We start from the raw sequence: 25,145 nt of genomic DNA, 5'->3' as shown, positions 1-25,145 counted from the left end.
AATAGAATAGAATAGAATAGAATAGAATAGAATAGAATAGAATAGAATAGAATAGAACAATTACAATAAAAATTGAAAAGGTATTATATCTGGTCAAGCATGGGGAAAAAAAAAAAATATATATATATATATATATATATATATATATATATACACATATATATGAATATAGATATAGATGAGTGGCAGAACAGTAAGAGTACTGTGAATGTGCAGATGTGAAGTGCAGATGTGTGCAAGAGTAAGAAATTAGTGCAGGATATGCCATATTTTCTAAAGAAAAAAATCTGGCTGAGGTATCAGTGTTGTGTATAAAATTCCATAGAAGTCCAAGTTTTAGTCATAAATTGTTCTAGTTGAGGGCTTGACTGGCCTGTGGGAAGCACTTCTCTTCATTCTCTCTGTGTTGGCCTTCAGAAAGCAGAAGCACTTCCCTGACAATGCAAATTATACCCTATAGGCTCTTACAGATCTATAGTGTGAGTAAGTGGACTGTTCTGTAACACTCTCGGATTGAATACACAGTGCATGTGTTTTTACTCAGGGCAGTGGTGTTTATAAGGACAAATCGAATCATCATACTGTCCAAACCAGGAGTCAAAACACAAAATATTCATAATCTAAAATGTAGAAAACAGGAAACAAAAAGGAGGGAATTGTGATGATAAATATTAAAGGAAGAAGTTCTGAAGTTCTTTGAATGTGACTAGAAGTTGTTTGTGACCAGAAATTTTTTGTTAGAGGTCATCTGTGTCATGCTTATAAAAACTTCTTCTTTGAGATTTTCTTGGACAGCGTTGCGTGTACCTTTTTACTCTTGCCTGTCCCTACCAGTGTGCTATTTTCTGAAAATTTCCACAGCAGGGTCAATAACATAGAACACAATAACATGGGGCACTTGAGGACAGTGAGGTAAAACACCAGTGACAGGACAGGAGGGCGGAGACATGACAGAAACCTAAACAAATGCAATTAGCCGTAACAGGCAAAAGCACAGAACATGAAGTCAAAACAAAACAAAAGGAAAAGCAGCTTTTGTCACGCTAAGAAACGTGGGTTAAATTATGAGAAATGCTCTACTGTCAATAAACGGGAGGCAAAGCAATATTTAATTTATATTCATTTTGGTTTCTAATTGGTTTCATTCTCAAACACTATCTGTGGAAGTATTTTCCAAACAATAGGTTTTGTAATGAAAATGCATATCACATGGTATATTTTAATACGCGATTTGCATTTTCATTTAAACTGTCACAATCTATACATCCACAATTAGGAGATTTTTTTTTTTTTTTTTTTTACAAATATTAGAAAATATCATTTGCAATTTACAAATTGCAAATTAACTGATGTATTGTTTTCTATTAGGATATGTTTATTATTTATGTATGGTTTTTTAAAGGAGTGTCCACTTTGTACCAGTAGGACTTAAAACTGTAACTTTTCTTCAATTTGCTAAAATGGAACAGAAGATTTCATGCTTTCTGATTTCTCAGTTATGACAAGATTTTAGTTCATTCTTATTATCTTCAAGTAAAGCTGGTGAGGGAACGTACACTGCCCGTCCAAAAAAAAAGTCACCGCCTGGATTTATCTGAGCAAATAGGTAAGAGCGTCCCATTGGATAATTACTGCATGGATGATTATGTTTCAGCTAGCAACAAGTTATTTAACCCTAACTGATGCAAAGAGTAGTTTCTCATTTCTTAAACAACCATGACACACCCTGTGGTCGTGGAAAGAGATGTTAATCTGTTTCAGAAGGGTCAAATTATTGGCATGCATCAAGAAAAGAAAACATCTAAGGAGATTGCTGAAACTACTAAAAGTTGGGTTAAGAACTGTCCAACACATTATTAAAAAGTGGAAGGATTGTGGGGAACCATCATCTTCAAGAAAGAAATGTGGTCGGAAAAAAATCTTGAATGATTTTTTCATTCACTTAACATTCACGGCGATCACTTAAACGTTTGGTGAAATCAAATCGTAAAAAAAAACAAAAAAAAAACACTAGAACTCACAGCTTTGTTTAATAGTGAAAGTAAGAGCATTTCCACACACACACACATTGCAAAGGGAATTGGGACTAAACAATTTTAGTTTAGTCCCAAGGGATTGGGACTAAACAGCTGTATAGCCTTAAGAAAACCACTTATCACTGCTAATCGGAAATAAAGGCTTCAATTTGCTAGGGATCATAAAGATTGGACTCTGGAGCAATGAAAGGTCATGTGGACTGATGAGTCCAGATCTACCCTGTTCCAGAGTGATGGGTGCATCAGGTTAAGAAGAGAGGTGGATGAAGTGATGCACCCATCACGCCCAGTGCCTACCGTACAAGCCTGTGGGGACAGTGCTATGATCTGGGGTTGCTGCAGTTGGTCAGGTCTAGGTTCAGCAACATTATGTGCCCAAAGAATGAGGTCAGCTGACTACCTGAATATACTGAATGGCCAGGTTATTCCATCAATGGATTTTTTCTTCCCTAATGGTACAGGCATATTCCAAGATGACAATGCCAGGATTCATCGGGCTCAAACTGTGAAAGAGTGGTTCAGGGAGCATGAGACATCATTTTCACACATGGATTGGCCACCACAGAGTCCAGACTTTCAACAGCCATTGAGAATCTTTGGGATGTGCCTGAGAAGACTTTCCCCTCCGACTCTCCCATCATCAATACAAGATGTTGGCGAAATGTTAATGTAACTCTGGACGGGAATAAATGTTGTGACATTGCAGAAGCTTATCGAAACAATGCCATGGCAAATGCGTCCCGTAATCAAGCTAAAGGCGGTCCGATGAAATATTAGAGTGTGTGACTTTTTTTTTTTGGATGGGCAGTGTATGTTTATAGTTGCTATAACCTAAGAGTTAAAAAGAAATTTATTTTGCGAGTGTTCGACTGTAACATGTGATACTTGATAATGCATAAAGTGCATCGAGAAAAATCATTGTTATAACACACGTCACAGTTCAACGCACAGCCCAAAAAAAGATACGTTACCATAAGATGAGTGCATGAATTGAACTGGAAAAATCCCTGTGTGATTCCTGAGTGAATTCATGGCACTGACGATATTCGATGTAATTATAAGCAGATAAAAATTATTCCATTTTATTCTTTGATAAAGACAACACTGCCGTTTTTGTCAGCATGCTGTAGAGAAGAAGGTTAAAACACTAATGTGCTTCTACAAGACAATAAGCAACCTGCTTTCTAACCCTTATCACGATATCCTTTACAGGATGAGCCGAAAAGCTATTAAAATTTTGATCCAAATGTGATTAATACTGAATCTGCATGACTGAGCACTAATCCAGTAAACAGGATAAAATGCATCATAGATAAAAAGATCTGTCATGTATTTATGGTGAACGTGCCATAAATATATATGTAAAAGTAACACACCCACATATACGCCCACACAAGGAAAGTAAAATCTCAAGCTGTTGATTGGAGAGCTCTTGAATTCGAGCACTCACGCACAAGAGCTCCTCCTAATGACCGTATTAAAGAGCGGCAGCTGCTTCGTGCACTGCGGGTCTGAGTGTTACCTGATGATGCTACCTCTGCAGATGTGTCTGACTGATCATTCTTATTGGTCATGCTTACCTGACCTTTTATAGCTGAGGAAGTGGAATGGCATCGGAATTTATTATGTTGTCACCACAAAGGGCTACAATGCCATCTGCACCAGTTTAGAACATGGTGCTCATGTACTAGGTGGAAATCGGACACTTCAGTAATGATGAACCAGGAGTCCCAGGAATACTAGGCATGATGTGGGAATACACCTTGAATGGGATGCTGAGGAGACATTTAACTATGACCTCCATGTAGCTATCTCGGGTAGCTAGTCTACAAACTAGCATGTTTTTGAGGTGGTAGAAAGCCAGAAAACATATAAGAAACCTAATTAATAACTCAGTTATAGGATCAAACCAAGGCCCCTGCTGCTTTTCTGCTTTGAGGCAGCAACAATACCAGTACTGATGTCATGCTACACCAATATAGTCTATCAAGTGAGCTGTGAGTTCATTTGCTCAACTTTACTCATTTTATCAACTTATGACATTTTCTGAATGTAGTCCATCTGTATCCATATAACTCCCTCTATATAATGAATGGAAAAACCACTGGAGAACTACCACCTATAAATAGCCTCCAAGTACAGACATACTATGTGAAAACTGCGGCTATTTTTATACTGTTTCCATGTGGTGTTACATGACATTAAATGTCATACTTAATTCTTTTTCCAGGAGGCCAAAAAATAAAAAGAATTTGCTCCTGTTTTGTTGTGTCCGTGTTCAGCATTGCATGTCTTTGTCATATTCCACTCCACAGTGGTGATTAATATGAAGCTCATATGAAAGTAGACATTCAGAGCTTTAAGTATTTATAGGTTTTCATAAATATTTCAGTTTTTCCCTAGCCTACTAAGAGTAATATTTTCATAGAAAAGATCCACACAAAAAAAAAAACAAATGGTTCACACATGTTTCAATGTAAATGTTGATATCAAACCCATTTCTGCTCTCTGAGATGCTGCAAGTGCTTGTTCACAGGCAGCTCAAATTTTATCTTCAACCACTAAAATTCTGTGTAAGGTTTCTCACATCTCACACTGAAAGCCAACAGAGTCCTGAGACTCATTTTATATCAGACTCACAGCTCATTTTTTTGTGTATACTGATTGAATAATGTCACATAAGTCCATTTCCAATAAGTGGAACGGCAGTGTACTGGTAAAAAAAGAGTTTTAAAAACAATTATTTAACCAATTGACCCCAGTAAACAGTAATTAACCCCTTTTCTCTGTTCTGGCACCAAGATGGTGGAATAAACTTCCTCCAGATGTCCGATCACTGACCATCTTCAAACAACAGGTGAAGACCTACCTCTTCCTGTAACACTTAAACTAGCACTTATTTTCCCTGTTTATTTTATGTATTTATTCTAAAAAAAGTGCTAGAATTCCTCACTACAGTAGAGAGTTTTTGGCTGATGGTATCCTAAGTCTGTAACCTAGCGAACCACTGTTAATGTATTCATTGATAGAGACTTCAAAGCACTTTTGTACGTCGCTCTGGAAAAGGCCGTCTGCCAAATGCCAGAAATGTAAATGTAATCATACTGTAATCATATCTCTCCATCTACTGTAGTACGTATTTGGTTTGTCCCTCTAGAAGAACCCTTAAAGGTCCTAAGCAGATCCTATTAAAAAAAAGAGTTTCCCTTTTGTTAGTAAAGAAAAAGTAGAAAGAAAGTCAAAATCTACACATTCTATAAAAGTACCCAAGAGAACAAGGTTCTGAGGATGAGATTCAGTCTACTGATCATATGATGGTAAGATTAAATCAATCAAGAATGAAAAAGGAACAAAAAGTAACAATATGAATGACATATCCACGTTGAAAAAAAAAATAAGTAAAGTGGAACTATATAGAACCTTTAACTGAAGAAGGCTTTCTAATACATTTATATATCAAAGTCAGTCAGTTAAAGTGTGCTGTACTGTACATATTAATCCAATATTTCAGTCTCCACCTCTAGTTATGGCAAAAGTAATTTCACAATTCTGTCATCCTCTGGGACTATTTCATCATAAACACTGTTACACATGTTTGGCATTCATCGATTCATCACTTCCAAAGGTTTCACAAGACACTTCATGTCAATAAAACATTCCACAGATGTGAGATGATGGGCAACATCTGTGTTTGCATAAAAACCTGTGACTTTAACATCATAAGGTTTTTTCTGTGTGAAGAGTCGAGCTAGCAAAACTCAAATATGAAAATCTATGTTTACAGCTATACGAAGCAAGTAGTCATGAGGCTTTTTGGAGGTGAGTGGACAGATGGGGGGTGTGGATACTTTTGTGGCAAGGAGATATGTGCTTGTGAGATCACCAGAATACATGTAACCCAGTTCTCCGTGCATGTGAAGTCACGTAAGGTGAATAGAATACACATCACGCAGTTCTCCACACTGTGCTGAAATGTCACATGTCCATGTTTTGGGAATTTTGACTTTCCACTTGTTTTGAGGGTTGGTCAATGGGTGCATAGATAGATATATAGCTATTATGAAATGTAATTGTTAATCAACATCAGCTCGAATATGCTGTGGTTGTAATTCTTCTTTAAAATAATGATAGATAGATAGATAGATAGATAGATAGATAGATAGATAGATAGATAGATAGATAGATAGATAGATAGATAGATAGATAGATAGATAGATAGAATGTCAAAAATGTGTATATTATAGTAATTTTGGAATTCCACTTGGCTTTTCCAAGCCAACCTAATAATAATAATACCATAGTACACTCCAATTATTATTTTTGACCCAAATACACAGATGGAATCTTACTGAAATCACAAAATGTTTGTGATATTTAGACTCTTTATACTATTATGAAACACATTAAACACAACTATGTGCTTCTGCATATTACAGTTTATGGATATACTAAGAATTCTCTTAAATTGCCGAACCTCTGATGTAATAAACCAGTTGCTGATCTGTAGAGTTTTGAATTTGAGCCTCGATAACAACACGATTTATCACCCAACTGGGAATACTGCTCCCCAAACCCAGTGTTTTGATAGACTGAGGCGACTGAGACGTCCTGGGAAATAATATGGTATTTCAGCTGTTTGACACGCAGTAAATGTGTTAGGACCTCATTTATCAAGGTGTGTGTAAATCTTTTCCTAGGTCAAGCTAACGAAAAAATTCCCCAAAGTTTCGCTGATATTTGAGTGTAGATGATGATTTAAGTGTTTTTAGGCACATTTGCATTTCTCTCTTGCACAAAACTCCATAAAAGGGAACGCTCCCAGAGAACACAGCAAAAACACACTGAACAAACAACAAAATGAAATGAAGACGTTTACAAAATCTAGTAATGCAGCTCAGACACTGCAGAGTATCAGTTCACACACACACACACACACAAACTCTTCAATTTATTTTGTCACCATTGAATGGCTAAAGCAGTTTTAACTTATGGATTTAATCTCAATCTCTTTCTTTTGGGTCAATTATATGAAACAACTGATTTGCACTAAATTTGTTGAATTTATAATTGAAATTAAAAGTTGATTTAGAATTGACAGAAATCAATTTCATCATGAATACAATTTAATAATAATTATAATATATATATATATATATATATATATATATATATATATTAAAATTCAATCCAATATTTACATTAGTCAGCATCTAAGTATGTAAAGTGACTCAAACTCAGGAGCATTTCTACAATATGAATTTTTTTTTTTTTTGAAAACTAACAGGATTTCCATGAATAAAACATTTCTTCTTTAAATTTGCTTCATTGTTTTATTCAGCTTCATAAAAGATGCATGTGAAGAATGTTCCCCCGCTTCACCAAAGGCTCCATATTTGGCAGGAATATGAACATTAGTAATTTTATCAACACAAGATGTCTTTCATGTCTGTTTCCTGTTTGCTTTACTGCCTGGGTGTCTGGTGGATGCACATTGCTCCTGCACCACAGACACGCTCTGATTTTTGTTGGAAATAAAAAGTTGGAGAAAGCTGGAGAAATGCATGCATGCTAGTACTCAGTCTTTCACATATTAGGAAACCACTGATTACATGTATTTCAGAACTTGATTTTTTCCCCCCCTGAGTGCCCTTTTCATTATAGCCTGCTTCATGATCCACTTCACTAACTTCTTTCCCAGAAACTCAGTACAAGTTCCTTGCATGAAATTTAAAAAAAAAAAAAAAAAAAAAAAATCTGGCACGAATAACGTTCCTTTAAATAGCGGACAGACGGACCGTTTCCCACTTACGATCAGCGAGCTGTTCTTTTATGTTCCTCATTTACACACATTAACCAGGTTTTCTGTCTCAGCACTAACATTACAAAATACAAAACAGCGTGCCGCATGCTGTCATGCAGCGTGTTTCTTTTCTGTGTTGTTGAGTGCTCTCGGATGCTCTTTGCCCGCTTTGATTGAAGCTACAATTGGAAGTAGAGTGGAACGCATAAAGGCAGAGTGTGTGAGATCAAACAGTGAGCACTTCCAGATTAAAGGCTGAAGATTACGCTTGTGTGGCTCAAATCTACTGTTCTGATGTTAAGTGTGTATGTGTGTGTGTGTGTGAGAGAGAGAGAGAGAGAAAGAAAGAGAGAGAGAGAGAGAGAGAGAGAGAGAGAGAGAGAAAACAAAAGCAGACTTTGTCTGGGTCACGGGCTCAGACGAAGCTCCTACGACAGCTTTGAACCTTTTGTCACATTTCAGCGCTGTATTTAGATTCTTCCCACACCAGTCCATTAGATCAGTAGGTGGTCACTTACATTAACATAACATTAACATGACACACTTATAAACACACACAGCTCACGGATACACACATTCCAAATTAGTGAGCACTTAATGGAAAGGTTTTTTATTTTTCTATTAATAACCAACATGGACTCAGGGTCAGAAATCCCTCCTCTCAGTACGTGTGAGAGAGCTGTGTAGGCTTGTTCTTTTGTCTTGTGCTTTTGTTTTTAGGTGGTAGTCCTGTCTCTGCCCCCTACCCCCCCGTCTTGTAACTGGTTTGCTCTTCTATTGTCTGCCTGTACTGTAATCAAGAGTTATCAAGAGTTCCATCAGGTCTTCTATCTTTAACCTTAACCTCGAGCATCACATAAAGTTTGTAATCTGTCCACACCGGATCTGGTTCATCTGCATTTCTATACTGATATATTGTGAATTTCCCTTTGAGATGAATAAAGTATCTATCTATCTATCTATCTATCTATCTATCTATCTATCTATCTATCTATCTATCTATCTATTTGATAGTAGAAATGCTTACATTTTTAATCTTTATTAGCAACTCCGTCAGTCATGAGTAGGGGGATTTACATTTCTGTCCATTTCCATTTATTTTGAGAAACATTTTTATCCATTTAATATCTAACAATCAAAGAAATACATCTACTTAGAGAGCTACCAGAATCCACATCTGAGTCACACCCCCTTTTAGCCACCCCCTTTACTGGCCACGCCCCCTCTCAAGCAAGCTAATCAAACTCTCGGATCACTACTTACACTCACTGATACACATAATTATATGAACAAATGTACAAAGAGAATGAGGAACTCTGCTTCTGTCCCCACCATAGCAGGTGAACAACTAAACAACTAAACTAAACTAAAGAAGCCTGAAACTGAAGAAGTTCTTCTACATATTTTTTTCATAGCAATTTGGAAGCTAAACATTTCACCTAAAAACATGATATGAGACTGTGGGGCAGTGGACTACTAATTACTAATGAATTTCTTTTCTCATATTGGAGTATCATAGCTCACAAACAGTTGGGTATACAGCTACAGGTTTGTGTCTTTGTCTCGTGTCAACCCGAATTTGGTGTCACCATGTCTGAGATTGCACCTACAGTATGCCTCCAAACATGGCCACCATGGACTCCAACTCCCATGCTCAAGTTTCACAAACCCACCACACGCTATATAAGCAGCTTTGTTTATCAAGTCTTTATACATGCTAGTTTGCTACTTCTTTGCTAGGATTTTGCTAGTTTTTTTTATCAATGTTAGCCTCCTTGTTTGATGATCATAGTCTTGTTCTTTGAATGTTTGTTAGTTTGTTAGTGTTTGTCTTACCCTTTGACTGTTTTTTTGACCTGGATATTGTGATTTGTTTGTGCTTTTATAATTTTAATAAACACAGCTGTCTCTGCCGCCTGACTCTTTAGAGATTATCATTTGAAATCAAGCACTTCAGAGGATTTCAGTGGTTTTCTTTGTAGCTGCATGCACGAGTGAAAAAACAGAGCCTAAAAAACAGGGCTAGTGTTTTTATTTCATTTTTCAGAAACAAACCGCTAACACAGCTGGTGAGTATTAACAAGCTACAGGAAGTTGCATTTGGTGACTTTTTTAAAAAATTGTGTGTTTGTACAAATAACCTTGTCAAGGTGGCCATAACAAAACGTCGGTAAAAAAAACCGGTTTGGAAAGCTGTCTTCCTATCTGGAGTGCTTGTTAGTGATTGGATGAACCTCCTGTTAGTCATTTTGTATGCACTCTGCTTTACAGACCAGTTAACATCCTGGGGGCGGAGCGTCGTGATTATGGGCAATGATAATGGAGTAGGCTCAAGGAGAAAAAAAATCTTTAAATTAATCTTTAAAATTATTATCATATTATTAATAATAAATTAATAATTATAGTAATTAAATGGCATTATAAGCCACTGTGCCTTGTTTTATATTTCTATATTTGTTATGGTTATGATTATGGATAATCCCGGTTTGTTGCTTTTCAGTTTGTGGACAGACCCATGATTCCATTAAAAAATATCAAGTTTTTAATAACGAAAACATTTAAAACTCAGCTTTATTCAGTTATTCGTCTTAAAGCAAGTTATAAGTAACTACAGTAAGTAAATAAAAAATATATGTAAGGATAAAGTAGGAACGTCTGGGTCCAATGTTGTGCAAATCAACAACAGACAAAGCAGTGCGAGGAGGAAAAATCCTGAAAGTGCTTGATTTGCTTTTGCAACAGCCGTAACATTTAGTCACGTAATTAAGTAATTTCAGTAGAAAATCACTTGACATATTTTCCAGTGCCTTCTTCAGACATTCTTGTAGGTCTAGAGCACTTGACAGTTGCTTAGCATTGTCGCTTCTGTCTAACACGTCCCATAGAAATTCTGTCAGTGGGATGACTCGGCTGCCCATTTTGACCCTCAGGGGTAAATTGTTTTTCAGCTTCTTTGCTTCTTTGAGGTGTGTTATGCCATATTGCCTGGGATTGCCACAGACTTGGTAAATATCTGCAGGAGAAGGTAGGACAGTCACTGCATATCTGTGACTGACAGCACGCTCAAGAAGCCTGCTTCTAACAAATGCTAATTTCAAGCAGACTCATTTGCACCAGGATCCTAAATTCTCTTATCTTGCTGAATGTAGACTTACAGATTTGGTTTCTTTTTCTGCGATTCTCAAAACACTTTGGCCTTTCTGCACTTGTTTAACCCTTATAATGTGTCAAAATTATGAATTAAATCAGTTTGCTAATACCAAACAATACATTCTATATATTTTGAGCTGACATGGCTAAAGTGTTTCTATGCTAAAAGTAGAAATGTTACATATGTTTTGGTTGAATTGATATTTATACATCAAGAAACAATAAATGTCAGTATTATACATTATAAAAAGACAGCAAAGCAAATGTTTAGTGTGAATGCAGCTTAGTAATTAGGAGCCTTACAGTCCTGCCTTCTAGTTTCATTTAACCAAAGTTTGGGAATTCTCAAGTCAAAGTTCATCTGAGGAAAATCAGTCCTAAACTGAAGCAAACAGTACAAGAATGTTCAATGTACAAGTTTGTACCATTAATTCTGGCATCCTTTACCCTGATGGAAAACTGACCGTAAATTGTAATTTTTGTCATGTAAAAATTTCATTATAGCTTAAACATTAAGCACTGTCTTGTCTTGTCATCCTGTGCACGTCTGTTGTATGTCTAGTTTTACTAAAGATTGCACCTTACCCAATTAACTGAAATTCAAAGAATTAACCACAAAATTGAGTGAATTAACAGAAATTCAGAGAATTAACCAAAAATCTGAGTGAATTAACTGAAAATCTGAGAGAATTAACTAAGAATCTAAATAAATTAACTGAAATTCTGAGAGAATTAACTGACATTTAGGGAATTGACTGAAAATCTGAGAGAATTAACTGAAAACCTAAATAAATTCACTGTCATTCTGAGAGAATTAACTAAAATTCTGAGTAAGAATTATTTCTAAACACACTATAACTAAACTGCACTATAAGTTGAACTTGCTGTATGTTGAAGCTAAAGATATCATTTGTTATATATTTTTTTTTTACCCAATCCTTTTGTAAACCAATGACAGTTGCTGTCAGTAATAATCTGAAAAAAATAAGGTATGTTCTTGATGTTGATGTTCTTGACAGACACTTGGTATTTTATATCTAAGAATATTCATGTCTTGTCAGATTTCTCAAAGACACGTGTGAAAGCAGGTCATGATGTTTTGTACCTCTTATGACATTGTCAAAACATTTCTCTTGCTGTTTTTTCTGCCTCACACACACTCCTTCAGTGTTTTGTAAACTGAAAATGCTCCCTTGTACGCTTGAAGATGAAGGCGTTTACCTGGAATTTCGATAATAGGAATTATGGATTACTGGGTAATTATTTCCAGAACTAACAGTCCCATGTCTGGATCTCATGTGTTTATAAAATCATGTAGAAAAGCTGATCTGGGAGATATAGTATATTAAGCTAGTAGCTACTTTTAAAACAGTAAAAACAGCAAACATTTAGATAACAGAAAAAATATCCAGCTCGACTGAAAAACATTTGTCTTATCATCATGAGTCACAAATTATATTTTTGTTGGCTCAAAATTGGTCATGCTCTCTGGGTGGGAGGGGCATGCTCTCATTCACATGTCAATCACAGCAACACTAGCTAATCATGTGCATATGTGAGCTTGTGTATGCAGAAGAGGGCAGATAGAGCTTTTCTCCTAGTGTATTACAGCTGGATGGCTTCACACTGCAGTTGTAGTATAATAAGGAAGAGCTGATTTGGTCATGTGGGAAATGGCTAATGACTCATTTTCATAACTATGCACTTGATTAGCCATCTATGCATCCTTTAGGGTTGGGGTTGATGTATGTTAGCAAACACTTTTTGATCTATTCCTTTCCAAATCCAGGCAACCAGACCCTTAAAAAATAGCATTTCATTGCAGTCCGCTATGAGGACATTTTTTTGAATGGTATTATAAATATTTTTTTTTCTGTCTGGATTCAGCTTGCATAATTTATGAAGTCATTCTCGATACAAGAACTATCTGACACTCCTAATATTAAACAGGCACTTCTGCTTATGTGAGCCCCATCTCGTTCAGCGTGTGGCAGAAAAAAGAAATATGAAGTGTTAAGTAGCTCACCGCTCTGGTGACAGAGAGGAAACGGTCGTAGCTGATGAGGACGATGTTGAAGACGGAAGCGGTGCAGAGGAGATAGTCCATCACCAGCCAGAGCTTACACAGCCCTCGGCCCAGCATCCATTTGCCTGTCAGGATGTAGGGCAAATAAACTGGAATACAAAAGGCCCCTGTGGAGAACAGCAAACAAATCAAACTTTAGCAACATTTTTCAAGACTGGGGGACATCAGTTTCCATCCAGAACTGATTTTCCTGCATATGTATCTGCAACTGTTTTAATTAAGCAGAGTTGTCTTTAGTCAATCAGGAAATACTTCACAAACCAATGGTCTCTGAAATTTATTTTTATCCATAATGAGGCAACAGTGGAGAGGAAAAACTCCCTAAGACGATATGAGAAGGAAACCTTGAGAGGAACCAGACTCGTCTGGGTGACACCGGAGAGTGTGATTATAAATGATGTCTTTTCTACATGTAGTCAAGGGGGGTTGTGTAACCAGGAGCTTCGAGAAACTTATAAATAAATCAGTATAAGTTCACTATAGATTAATTTCAACACCAACAGATTTAAGAAATGATTCCTGAAACCTTTTTTGTTAGTTTTAGCATTACCTCACTTCATCTCTGAATATTTCTGCTTTAATACACATATCTGAAACACATTACTAATAATCATTCAATAGACTCCAATGAGTTTTATTAAAATCCATGAAAACAGCTTTGTTTCGTTTGAACGTCAAACTAATTGGTCATTTGCCTTCGTTTTGCTAACACGTCACTTTTACAACATGGGTATATCTACAAGCTGCGATCTGCGGGGTCCAAGCACTTTTTCACTCAACACTGCCCTCGGTGGTCAGTTCTTGCCATGTTACATAGAACGATAAAAAGTATTTTTTAAATGATTTTGTAGAGGTTATGTGATGGTAGCTCAAGAAGAGTCCTGTTAAAATATCGTCTGAAAGCTCCTTGGCTTGGTTGCTTGGACCCCACAGAGCTGCACTTGTTAATTTAACCCTTTTACCAGTACACTGTCCTTCCAGTCTGCTGCCAGAATGGAAATCCTGATCATTTTTGTTTTTTTGGAACTTTTCTATGAAAATATTTCCCCTAGTAGGCTAGATACAAACAAAAATACTTATGAAACACTACAAATTCTTAAACCTCTGAGTGTCTACTTTCATATGAGCTTCATATTAAGCACCACTGTGGAGTGAGACATGACAAAGACATTCATTCTTTGGGCTCTGGTAAAAAAAAAAGAGTTGAAAATTGACACTGTTCTATATTTTTATATATTTTCTGCTACTTTCTTTATTATTTTACAGAATGCCATATGTCTGTTTAAGCCCTGTTGTGTTATAGGTTTGAACCTTGGAGTCTTGTTCCTGTGTTTTTTTGTTGTTGTTGTTTGCCCAGTCCACAGCTGGACACACCTAGATGCTTGTTATTCTTGAATAAATACCAGCAATGCACCAAATCAAACCTTAGGACAGTACCAGCAGTGAAAACTGGATGAGTATTGCATTGGCTTTGACATTTCTGACACAATATTTCATGCCATGAACACAAGCAGAAAAAAGCCTGTGGAGAGTGGGCACAGTAACTGGGAGATCAGTATTAATATCATAAGAAAATGAGGAAAAACTGGGATAGGATCATACATATCTATATTTTTTTTAATATTGTTAAAGCAAACAGTCAGTGTGCATTTTATCAGGCGCATCAATCTCATGCATGATAAACCCCTCAGCGTGACAGTAATGTAGAGAAGGTAGACTTACAGCAGGTATAGTGTTGTGATTAAGCCCTGAGGTGTCTGCATGCATATAAATGCTAAATTAGTCTTTAAAGGCAATGCTTGAAATCCTAATTGCTTTGAGCACACAATCCAGACATGCAGTTTAGTCACATAGCTTCACATGCTTTAGCTTTTATTTCTACAACTGTTTTTAGATCCCAATTAATGACGGATTCATCAAAATAGACCGAGGCTAATCCAGATTATAAGTGAATCATCATTTTAATAGACAGATATAAATAGAAGAATGATTGTCATGTAATCCTTTGAACTGGATCACCTGCCTTTGAGCAGTTTCAAAGATGAAAAAAAATATGTAGTATATATGCTAGAATTTTTCTTGGGTCACAGACACCAATTCATTTTACCGGGCAAATGAATATAATTCCAGCTTTATGATTATTAATACTGCTGCTCTGAGACAACTCTGACATCCTGGGCTATACAAGCATGTCACCATCATTCCAAAGTGGTGCTTTTCTGCACAGAATTGTTGTAAAGTGTGATTATATGAGTTACTAGGAGTAACTACGAGGGTGAATTTCTTATTATCAACAATGGGTTTCCACCCACAGAACTGTTGCACGCTCAATGTTTTTTGTTTTTCACACCATTCTATAAAAACTATATGAAAGATTGATCACAAATAAGCAGTTTCTAGCTCATCTGGAACCAAAAAATCCAGTCACAAAAAGGTCACAGAGACTGCACCTTTTCTTTCTTCTGCTTGATGTGAAGATTAACTGAAGCGCTTGACTTGTATCTGCATGATTTACCGCGCAGATGATTGGCTGATTGGATAACTGCGTAAATAAGCGAGTGTGGAGGTGTTCCTATTAAAGTGGACATATAGGTGCACAATATGTGGAGTCCAGTACAAAGCAAGACACAAAACCAAAATTTCTTCTAGTCTTATTTGTAACTGAAGACATTGCAAAAGGTTTTAAGCATATTTTATATTAATGTGTATCAAATGTTGTCCCTTGTATAGTTATTCATTTGGTTAAGATGACATGAAACCTGCATGGAGATTTATGGTAAATATTAATAATATTAACAATAGGCTTCTGAAAGAAATTCATTTGATTTGCCTAAAATATCTGCGTATAAACACAGACTGTGTTTTTTACTGTAAAGATGTAAATACATTTATATCAACTTGACCTCATCATGAATACATCTAAAAGTTAATATTAAAAGCAATTTCATTTCATTCACATTAATAACTCTAACCCTAACCCTAATTTTAGCCCCACCCATCTGTCTAAAACCTGTACTAATCTGTCATGGCTATGCCATGTCCCAATAATCACCTGTTCTCTGATCACTCTAATCAGCACTCCTACGTAAGTCTGGATTTCAGTATGTTTCCTTGTCATTGTGTTTAACGTTACTGTACATATGTGTTGGTGTGAGTTCCAGAGCTGGTAGTCGGCCTATTTTCGCTTTATATTCAACTGAATTCAATTCAATTTATTTGTATAGTGCTTTAAACAATGAACATTGTTAAAGCAGCTTTACAGAAGTATAGAAACAGAACAAATCATAAAGCTTCAATTTAAGCTAGTTAATGTTTATCTCTAACATTCATCCCTAATGAGAAGCCTGAGGTGATGGTGGTGAGGATAAACTCCCTGAGATGATATGAGGAAGAAACCTTGAGAGGAACCAGGCCCAGAGAGGAACCTCATCCTCATTTGGGAGACACTAGACAGTAAATAATGTAAACGTAAATAATGTCCTTTCTTCAACTGTTTATAGTCTTGTAGAATTGTGCAACCAAAAGCTCCTGAGCAACAAATAGGTCAGTGTGATTTCTGTTTTCTGTTTGTGACATAATCAAAACCACCTTTTTGTTCGTTTCAAAGCTTTATACAAACTGCGAAATAAAATATTTTCCACTAAAGGACAGTTTTAAGTCAGGACTGCAGTTTCTCAGTAACCTGACAAGCATTGTTTTTTGTCTTATTAACTGAAAGAGAAGGAGGCCTGAGAGGAAACAACTGGTTGTAGTTACTATAGTTGACCATTGTTCATGTTCCACACGAGTAAATGGATAAAAATCATGACATGATGCTCTTTAATTAATATTTTATTCCTTTCAATAATACAAACACGATTAGGCCTAGTAAACATATTTACTAATTTCATCCATGTTCTGTAAGAAGATCCTCTTGCTAATATCAAGTATTTATTTTTAGAAAGATCGCCTATACTCATAATTTTTCCAAGGCATCTTGAGGACAAAGCTTCCTGTCAGAAAATGTGTTTATTACAACAGACAAGTGGCTGTAAATGATACAGTGAAGGTATGCGGTAAGACTCGCCAGTTCTGCTTGTGCAACTGAACCAGGCTGTTTTTCATTTTACATAACCCCCCCCCCGTGAAGACAAACATTTATCACTGTGCTTTTAGGAAACATAGATATTTTATGTGAGCCTGTTCAGAAAGTTTGACCTTTAGCAGTTAAAGGCCAAATGGTCTGAAGTTACATGGCCTATCAGTCCTCATCTGCCTAAAGGAAACAGCAGATTGTTCTAGTTAGACTCACTGAGGACTTCATTGGGAACACCTACTTACATTAAAATGAAGTTTCTTGATGCTTACAACTCATTTGTTTATGGGTACACTCAATAGAAAATGTTTCACGATTACTTGTAGATAGCTGAGATGTTGTATAATTAAAAGCAACTCAGTCTGAACTGAACAAAGTTTGCTAATGTCCATTAAAACGATCTCCTAGCTAAGAAGATGACCTAGGCATCTAGAGTTAGCTAGCTAGTTTCTTGATGCAAAATTTAGCCGAGCTACGTGAGTTTGTTAAGCCAATATAAATTAAGATTTTTAGCTAGCTAGCATGTAGCAAGCAATTCAACTTAACTGAAAGGATCATTAGCTTCTCTGCTTGGATGAAAGATGGTGCTTCTTAGACCAGTTACCAATCCTAGCTGCTTGTAACTACTACTACTTCTTCTTCTGTCGACTTGGAAAGGCTTCGATAGTATCCGGCAAAAAATTTTATGAACACGTTCAATTCTCAAAATATATTCTGGCTTGCTGTTAAAAATCACTAGGTAGAAGATAAATAATGCACTTCCTGATATGGAATCAAAACACACCTGAATGCTTTATTCCTCACTAGTTGGACATGTTATGGCAAGACATTAGGTGTAGAAAAGAAACGAAAAAAAACCTCCCCAGACCTGTTCACTCTCCCTGTGCATCTGTTTATCTCACTCTACACCCCATGATGCAGCGTATGATATGATATTTAGTGCAGTGCTGCTGAAGGTGATAACACATGTCCTTTAGCTGTTACAGCTGTCGGAATTCACAAATCCGTCCATACGCTGTCAAACTTCCGGCCTACTCCAAGCATCATCCTTCACCGAGCTGCCATCACATCCTTCATGCAGTTTTATATAAGAGCTAGCAATGTCAATTTAGTGCCTTCTTCCTCAAGGGGTTCAACTCAACATCCAATCCTTCAGTGTCAACTGAACTCCATTAATTGACCCCAATCCTGGAATCGAAATTGGAAAATGTCAAAGCTAGTCACCGTAAAAAATGAAACCATTTCCAGGTGAATGAGGGATTGGAATCCGTCCTCGTGGCAAGGACGTTTTTAATTACAATAAAATTACAAATTCCTACTGCAGCATCCTTGTTACTCAAACACAATTCCCAATTACACTTTCCATTAAGGTGTTATATGTAATCAGCTATATGAAAACTTCTCAAAATACTTGCCAGTGTGTCCCATTTGAGTCTGGTCCCTCTCAAGGTTTCTTTTTTCTTCACCAACCTCATCTCACTGCTGCTCATTAGGAATAAATATAAAAATCAATGAATTGAATGGAATTGAATTGTCTACTAAGCACAATGCTGATAAGTAAAATAAAATAAATTGATGCGTAGGAAAATAATCAACAACAGGGTGGTGTGTTGAAGCAAAGTTAGTGGTATCACTCCAAAACTGATCGCTTTGTTCTGACCTATCAGAATCCAGAACTCAACAGTGCTTCGGTTCTGTAAAAAACACTGCTATGAACTGCACGATTATAATGACATTATGTACATACATTATGAATGTTATAACATGCATTCATAGACAACTGAATGTCATCCAGAATTCAGAAAGCTGATGCTGTTGACTATTAGGAACCCTTATATATGGAAAAGTTGTGTTTTTGCCCTCATCTGCTCCTGCTATATTCTCGTTGATGAGGAGCCGGAAATTTCACAATCTAGAAAATACGAGCATGATAACTGGGGTGAATGACACGGTGACACAGCACGACAGATCACAGCCGAACCTTCAGCGCTTTCCAGGCATTTAATGAGCCTGTCTAGGCACAACATGCACTCATGCATACATTTGCAAACATGTTTTTCCTTCTTTTTTTCTTCTTCTTTTATTTTACTTTGTTCTGCTGCCGTTTCCCCCCAAAAAATGATCCAATGCATTGTAATGTCTCATGTAATAATGATCTTAATCTGATTTCTGATTTATTGGAGGAAGCCTGACAATCCTGATATATGAACTCAAGTTGAGAAGAGACAGCTCCTCTTGGTCCACTAGTGAGAATTCGATAAGATCCAACTGTTACAGAATGTACACATACAGGTCCAAAGAAAACACTATTTGGGTATTTTATTTTTAAACTAGAGCAGCTTTCTCAATCTCAATCCTGGAGACTCCATACTCTACAAACTCTTCTAACATAACAGACTCGTCCAGTAGGTTAATTATTAAGCCCTTTAAACACTGAAATGCATACATCGGCCACTATATGTGACTCGGGTCCTTATTTGCCACATGGCCTCATGTAGGAGTATTCCTGCTTCCTTTCTTGTTCAGTTTCTGTCTCGACAAAACAGGAAGCAACAAGAAGTTGTAAGCATTTGTTCTGTAGTGTTACATACAATTACGTTCCTGACATTAGAATTGATATGAACCTGAAATATGACATTATTATTCAGTTAGAGGTGTTAACGTTAACCACAGTGCTGTCAGTTAGCTGGAAGGTTTCGGGTAATTCTCGATATCGCTGACGCTCGGCTGATTCCGAATGACAAATCACAGGTTTATATTAACGTACTTGTTCTGATGCATTCCTGTTTCTATAGCAACAAGCAAAAATTATAGGCTTTATCCTTATGAATAGTTCTGTATTTGGCATTTATATGAAGGAAAACTTTTTCCACAGGACTTCCCAGTTATGTGACAAGCTGCATTTTTTCTATTAATAGCTTTAAGAGATAACCTGGTGTGTTTTCTATAGTTGTAATATGGTGAACAATTCGATAAAAAGACAATTAGTTAAAAAAGTACAATGTACAAAAGGACAAAGTAACAACACTTATCCATCCATCCTTTTAAGTAATTTTCTGAACCATTTATCCTACACAGGAACCTGAAGCCTATCCCAGGGGACCTGGGGAACAATGGAGGAGACACCATGGACTGTCTGCCTGTCTATCACAGGACACACACACACACATTGTAGACACTCTTAAGAAGCCAGTCAGCCTACAACACATGTCTCTGGACTGGGGGAGAAAACCGGAGGAATCCCCTGAAGGACAGGAATCAAATCCCGAACAGGGCAAATGCGTTAACAACGATGTCAACATTGGTAAATTTCCGTAGCATAAGAGCAAAAAACACCAAAGGATTTCCAATAGCATCACAGAAGTGTTTTATTCCTTATTTACCCTATATGGCCAAAACTATGTAGACACCTGACCATTACAGTGATATGTGCCTGATGATCATCTCATTCCAATTTATTCCTCTTTGCTGTTATGATAAGCTCCACTCTTCTGCCAAAGGCTTTCTAGTAGATTTTTGTGCATGGATGTGGGGATTTGTGATCATTCATCTGTTACAGCTTTAATGAGATCAGACTCTGATGTCTGGTGAGGAGGTCTGGTTTTCAGTTCATCAGTGTTTCAGTTCATCCCAAAGGTGTTGAGTGGGATTGAGTCAGAATCAGGGCTCTGTGCAGGATACTCCAGTTCTTCCACTCCAACCATAACACACCATGCCTCTGAGCTCTGGAGCTCTGAGCTTTGTGCACATGGGCATTGTCATGCTGGAACAGGTTTAAGTCTCTTAGTTCCAGTAAAGGGAAATTGTAAGGCTACAGCGTACAGATACAATATTGTGCTCCAGAATTTGTGGCAACAGTTTGGGGAAGAACAACATGGTCAGGGGTGCACATATTTTTATATTATTAAAATGGCTGAGAAATTGAGCATTTATAGCACTGAGTGTCAGGAAACAATAAAAAGTAGACAATGATCAGGTCTAGGGGCAGTGGTGGCTCATGTGGTTAAGGCTGTGGGTTGTTGATTGGAGGATCAGGGTTCAAGCTCCATTGTTGGGCAATTGAGCAAGGCCCTTAACCCTCTCTGCTCCAGGGGTGCTGTATCATAGCTGCCCCTGTGCTCTGACCCTCAGCTTCCTCAGCTGGGATATGAACAGAAAACATTTCCACTGTAATGTGGCGATAATAAAGGCTTAATGCATTCAGTTCTATTACCCACATACATTGTTTTATTTTCTTGAAAATGAATCTCTACCTTTTGGTTCAGATAAGTAGCTCAACACAAAGCACACCGGACGAGATCAAAATTCAACACTTTGAGACAATACTGCTCTGTATTTGTCCATTTCTCAGTGTCAAAATATGAATCCAGTGCTGTAGGTGTTAGTTGTTACATCAATATCCTCGGTATGAGATTCTTTACATCTTGGCAGGACGTAAATAAATCCTATATGCATTCATACAATCATCCAGAGCTAGACTTTAGCATCACAGAAGTAAGAACATTTCTTAATGCATAGATATTTCATTTTATTTTTTTTTACCATGCTTTCTGTGACAAGTGGAGGCCATGTGCAATCACGTTTATTCACATGCCTCTTTGTGGTTTGTACAGTAATGGCAGAATTGCTTTTAATCTGTCACATTCATTGACGCTCCAAAACTGTAATTAACAAAACCGTGGAATTACAGAATGACGCACGTTGTTCAGTTCCACACATGCTGAATTGCTCATTTGTCCTGCTTGTGATGACGCATTGTGCTCGTTTTGCGTTTCTACTACAACTACTTCATTTGTACGTTTCTACATTTCTGCCTCCACATAATGTAATATACTACACTCTTCAAAAAAGAGGTTCCTTGGGGTTCTATATAGAATGATAGGGTTCTTTAGCTGGGTAATAGAAGCTATACCCCAAAGAATTGGCTCTATGTAGAACCCATGGAGAGCAACGAAGCTTTTATATTAAAACAGATCTCGAACTAAAAGAATGTGTAAGTGCCTTTTCTCTACCGGAGTATTATCTCTATATGTAGACGATGCCGTGAGATGTTTTTAAATGAAGTGACATGGTTATGAATGAAAGATCAATTAGCTGATTCAATTTGTGAAATAAATGATACTGAAATGATGAAACACAAATTTATATTCTCTTTGAATTTGCTGTATTTCCTTGTCACATTTCGTATATAATACTACTACTATAGTTATCATAATAATAAAAATGACTACAATTTTTTTAATTCATGTAAAAAATTCTCCTGCTACTTTGAGACAATGTCCAATAATAATAATAATGATAATAATAATAATAATAAATAAATAAATAAATAAATAAATAAATAAATAATAATAATAATAATAATAATAATAATAATAATAATAATAATAATAATAATAATAATAATAATAAAGTAGCTCTAAATTATTCTAAAATGAACTGTCTAACTCAGATTTAAAGTTACCCATTGGTTTCTCTTCAAAAAACCCTTCATGAATGTTATAATATAAAGAAACATTCTGCGGCTCCGTATATGAAGCAAGTGACAGGACCATTTTACGTTCCACATACCAATCCTTTTAAGAGTGTACAGTGTTAATGCATCACTGTGAGAATTCCTTCAGCTTACCTGCTACAAAAACAAAACATTCAGGTTAATAGTAACTCATCAGACCCTGTTTTATTATTAACTACTTTTTTAAAAGCTTATTATTCAGTAACTGCTATGAATTATTCAGTAACTACATCTAAAAGGAAAGGTGTGTAATCAGTTGTGGAGCCAAGAACTGATTTGTAAAATCAGTGCATGATTTGATAAAAAGCGTGACACAAAAACTGCTATTTTTGACATAAAATACAGTTACGATCATTTCAATGAACATTACGCAAGTAGTAAAGTTTTTTTTGTTTTTGTTTTCATCAACACATCGGCTCACACCTTGATATCCCTGAGCTTAAAGTTTAGCCATGTGGACAGACCTGAGGAAAAACGCTTGATCCTGATTGGTTAATCCTGTTTCTCGTCATAGAACCTAAGGGATCTGTTCAGTTCATTTTATTCTTAGGGAATTGTAATGATGATTTCAGCGCACCCATGACACATATACAATCAGCTGTACCGTTTGGGTCTTATGATAACCAGCTATTATTTGGAACATTCTCAACTTTGGGTTCAAATCTGAATCTGTTCATTCATAGCTCCGCCTCTTTTTGTCACTCCCAGAGTTTGGGCTCAGTGACAGATTTAGGGATTTTTTTTTAGCGTTAATGCATCAGTCCATATAATATAATATAAATATTAATCAGTACTGTCCAATGGGTGTATATGTTAACTGAACACTTTAATACACACTAGGAGAGTTAATTCAACATTATGGGGCTTAAGTAAACATGCAACAGTGTGTGTGTGTGTGTGTGTGTGTTAAAACAGACTAAGGTCATTCAAAATCGTAATTTAAAATCATGGAGATTCAGCAATGTGTGTGTGTGTGTGTGAATACAAAACGGAATTTATGAAGCTTAAGTGAACATTGTTAGAGTTATTGCAACTGTGTGTGTGTGTGTGTGTGTGTGTGTGTGTGTGTGTGTGTGTGATATATACTAAGGTAATTCAGTATGATGGAGATTAACTGAACATTATCTGATTTAGTCCAGCAGTGTGAAGATAACTTCATCATTTTTTAAACACTGCGCACCGGGTAACCTGGCACAACATAACCATCATTCTTACCGACTAGGAAGTCTGAGATGGCCAGATTTAGGAGGAAGTAGTTGCTCTGCCTCCTCAGGCTCCGGTCGGTTTTGAAGGCGAGGATAACGAGCGCGTTTCCCAGCACGATCACGCCGATGAGCAGCAGCATGACGGCGGCCAGCAGCACCAGCACCGGCGCGCCGAATGCCTGCTCCATGCCCATGTGAGCCGAGGTGTTGGAGCTGAAGTCCATCCGCTCCCGAGACGCGTTGCGCTCCAGCATTTCGGCGCCCATCCGCGCGTGCATACGGCACCGGCGCGCGCGACAACGCCAAACAACCGCTTTTAACTGCGCTCACGGAAGAGCCACGGTGCGAACCGCTTCTGGAGCATCACTTCCAGCCGAGAACCGAGTCAAAGACGTTTTGAATTGGACATTACATTGTACTATATTCCAGCAGATCACGGTGAAGCTTCGGAGCTCGCGCGGACCGGCTTGTGCGCACCAGTTGCACGTGAACTTCGCATTTGCGTCAAGTTCACGCCCCTTCAGCTTGTCACTTATCTGCGGATTCCCCGTCACTCCCCTTCATTATCCACGTCAATAAGTGGATCATTTAAATGAGAACTTTCCTGTTGTGTAGAGTTCTCTCTCACACACACACACACACACAATCTATAGACTAGATCGTTATAGAATCTATAAATACTTCAAGGTGTCTATAATGCATTACAAGTGGCTTTATTGGTGCACTCATTCACTCACTGTCCACTGTATTAGGAACACCAGTACCTCTCTGCACAATTCCTGCAATTATCTAATCAGCCAATCATGTAGCAGCAGTGCAAAGCTTAGAATCACACAGATACAGGAAAATGCTTCAATTAATGTTCACATCAAATATGAGAATAAAACTGGGATTGAAGTGACTCAGTTGTTGGTGCGAGATGAGCTGGTGTGAGTGTTTAAGAAACTGGCTCATGTCCTGGGATGCGACAGTGTCTAGAGTTTATACAGAATGGTGCAAAACAAAAAAAACCACCAGTGTGTGGTAGCTGTGAGAGCAGAAACACCTTGGTTATGAGAAAGGTCAACAAAGATGACCAAACTGCATGGTTTGACTCCAAGATCTATGGTCTAGTGCCTCTTGATTGGTTCTTGGTTTTGGTTAAAGCTTTCAGGTACAATAGCCGCCTTGGAGCAAACTTGGTGGTACAAACTTTATTAGAAATCAGGTATCAAAGACATATTACAAATGCACTCATAAATCATGAAGTATTCATAATCATTTACACAGTAGGGCTTG

General features: G+C 37.1%; 1 protein-coding gene across 1 annotated transcript in view; it reads right to left on the bottom strand.

Annotated features, from left to right (window-relative positions):
• Nucleotides 1-24,383, bottom strand: part of LOC131355575 (histamine H3 receptor) — a 28,092-nt gene extending 3,709 nt beyond the window's left edge. Inside the window, exons 1-2 of the mRNA XM_058393940.1 lie at nt 23,878-24,383; nt 13,013-13,179 (exon numbers count right to left, since the gene is read on the bottom strand). Coding sequence (XP_058249923.1) covers nt 13,013-13,179; nt 23,878-24,145 — 435 coding nt within the window. The 5' untranslated portion in view covers nt 24,146-24,383. The remainder of the gene's footprint in view (nt 1-13,012; nt 13,180-23,877) is intronic.
• Nucleotides 24,384-25,145: the final 762 nt, after the last annotated feature.

The sequence above is a fragment of the Hemibagrus wyckioides genome, linkage group LG07 (genome assembly GCF_019097595.1).
Source record: "Hemibagrus wyckioides isolate EC202008001 linkage group LG07, SWU_Hwy_1.0, whole genome shotgun sequence".
In the NCBI taxonomy this organism is placed as follows: domain Eukaryota; kingdom Metazoa; phylum Chordata; class Actinopteri; order Siluriformes; family Bagridae; genus Hemibagrus; species Hemibagrus wyckioides.
Note: the sequence above shows the minus strand (reverse complement) of the source record. Positions and strands in the feature narration are given on the sequence as shown.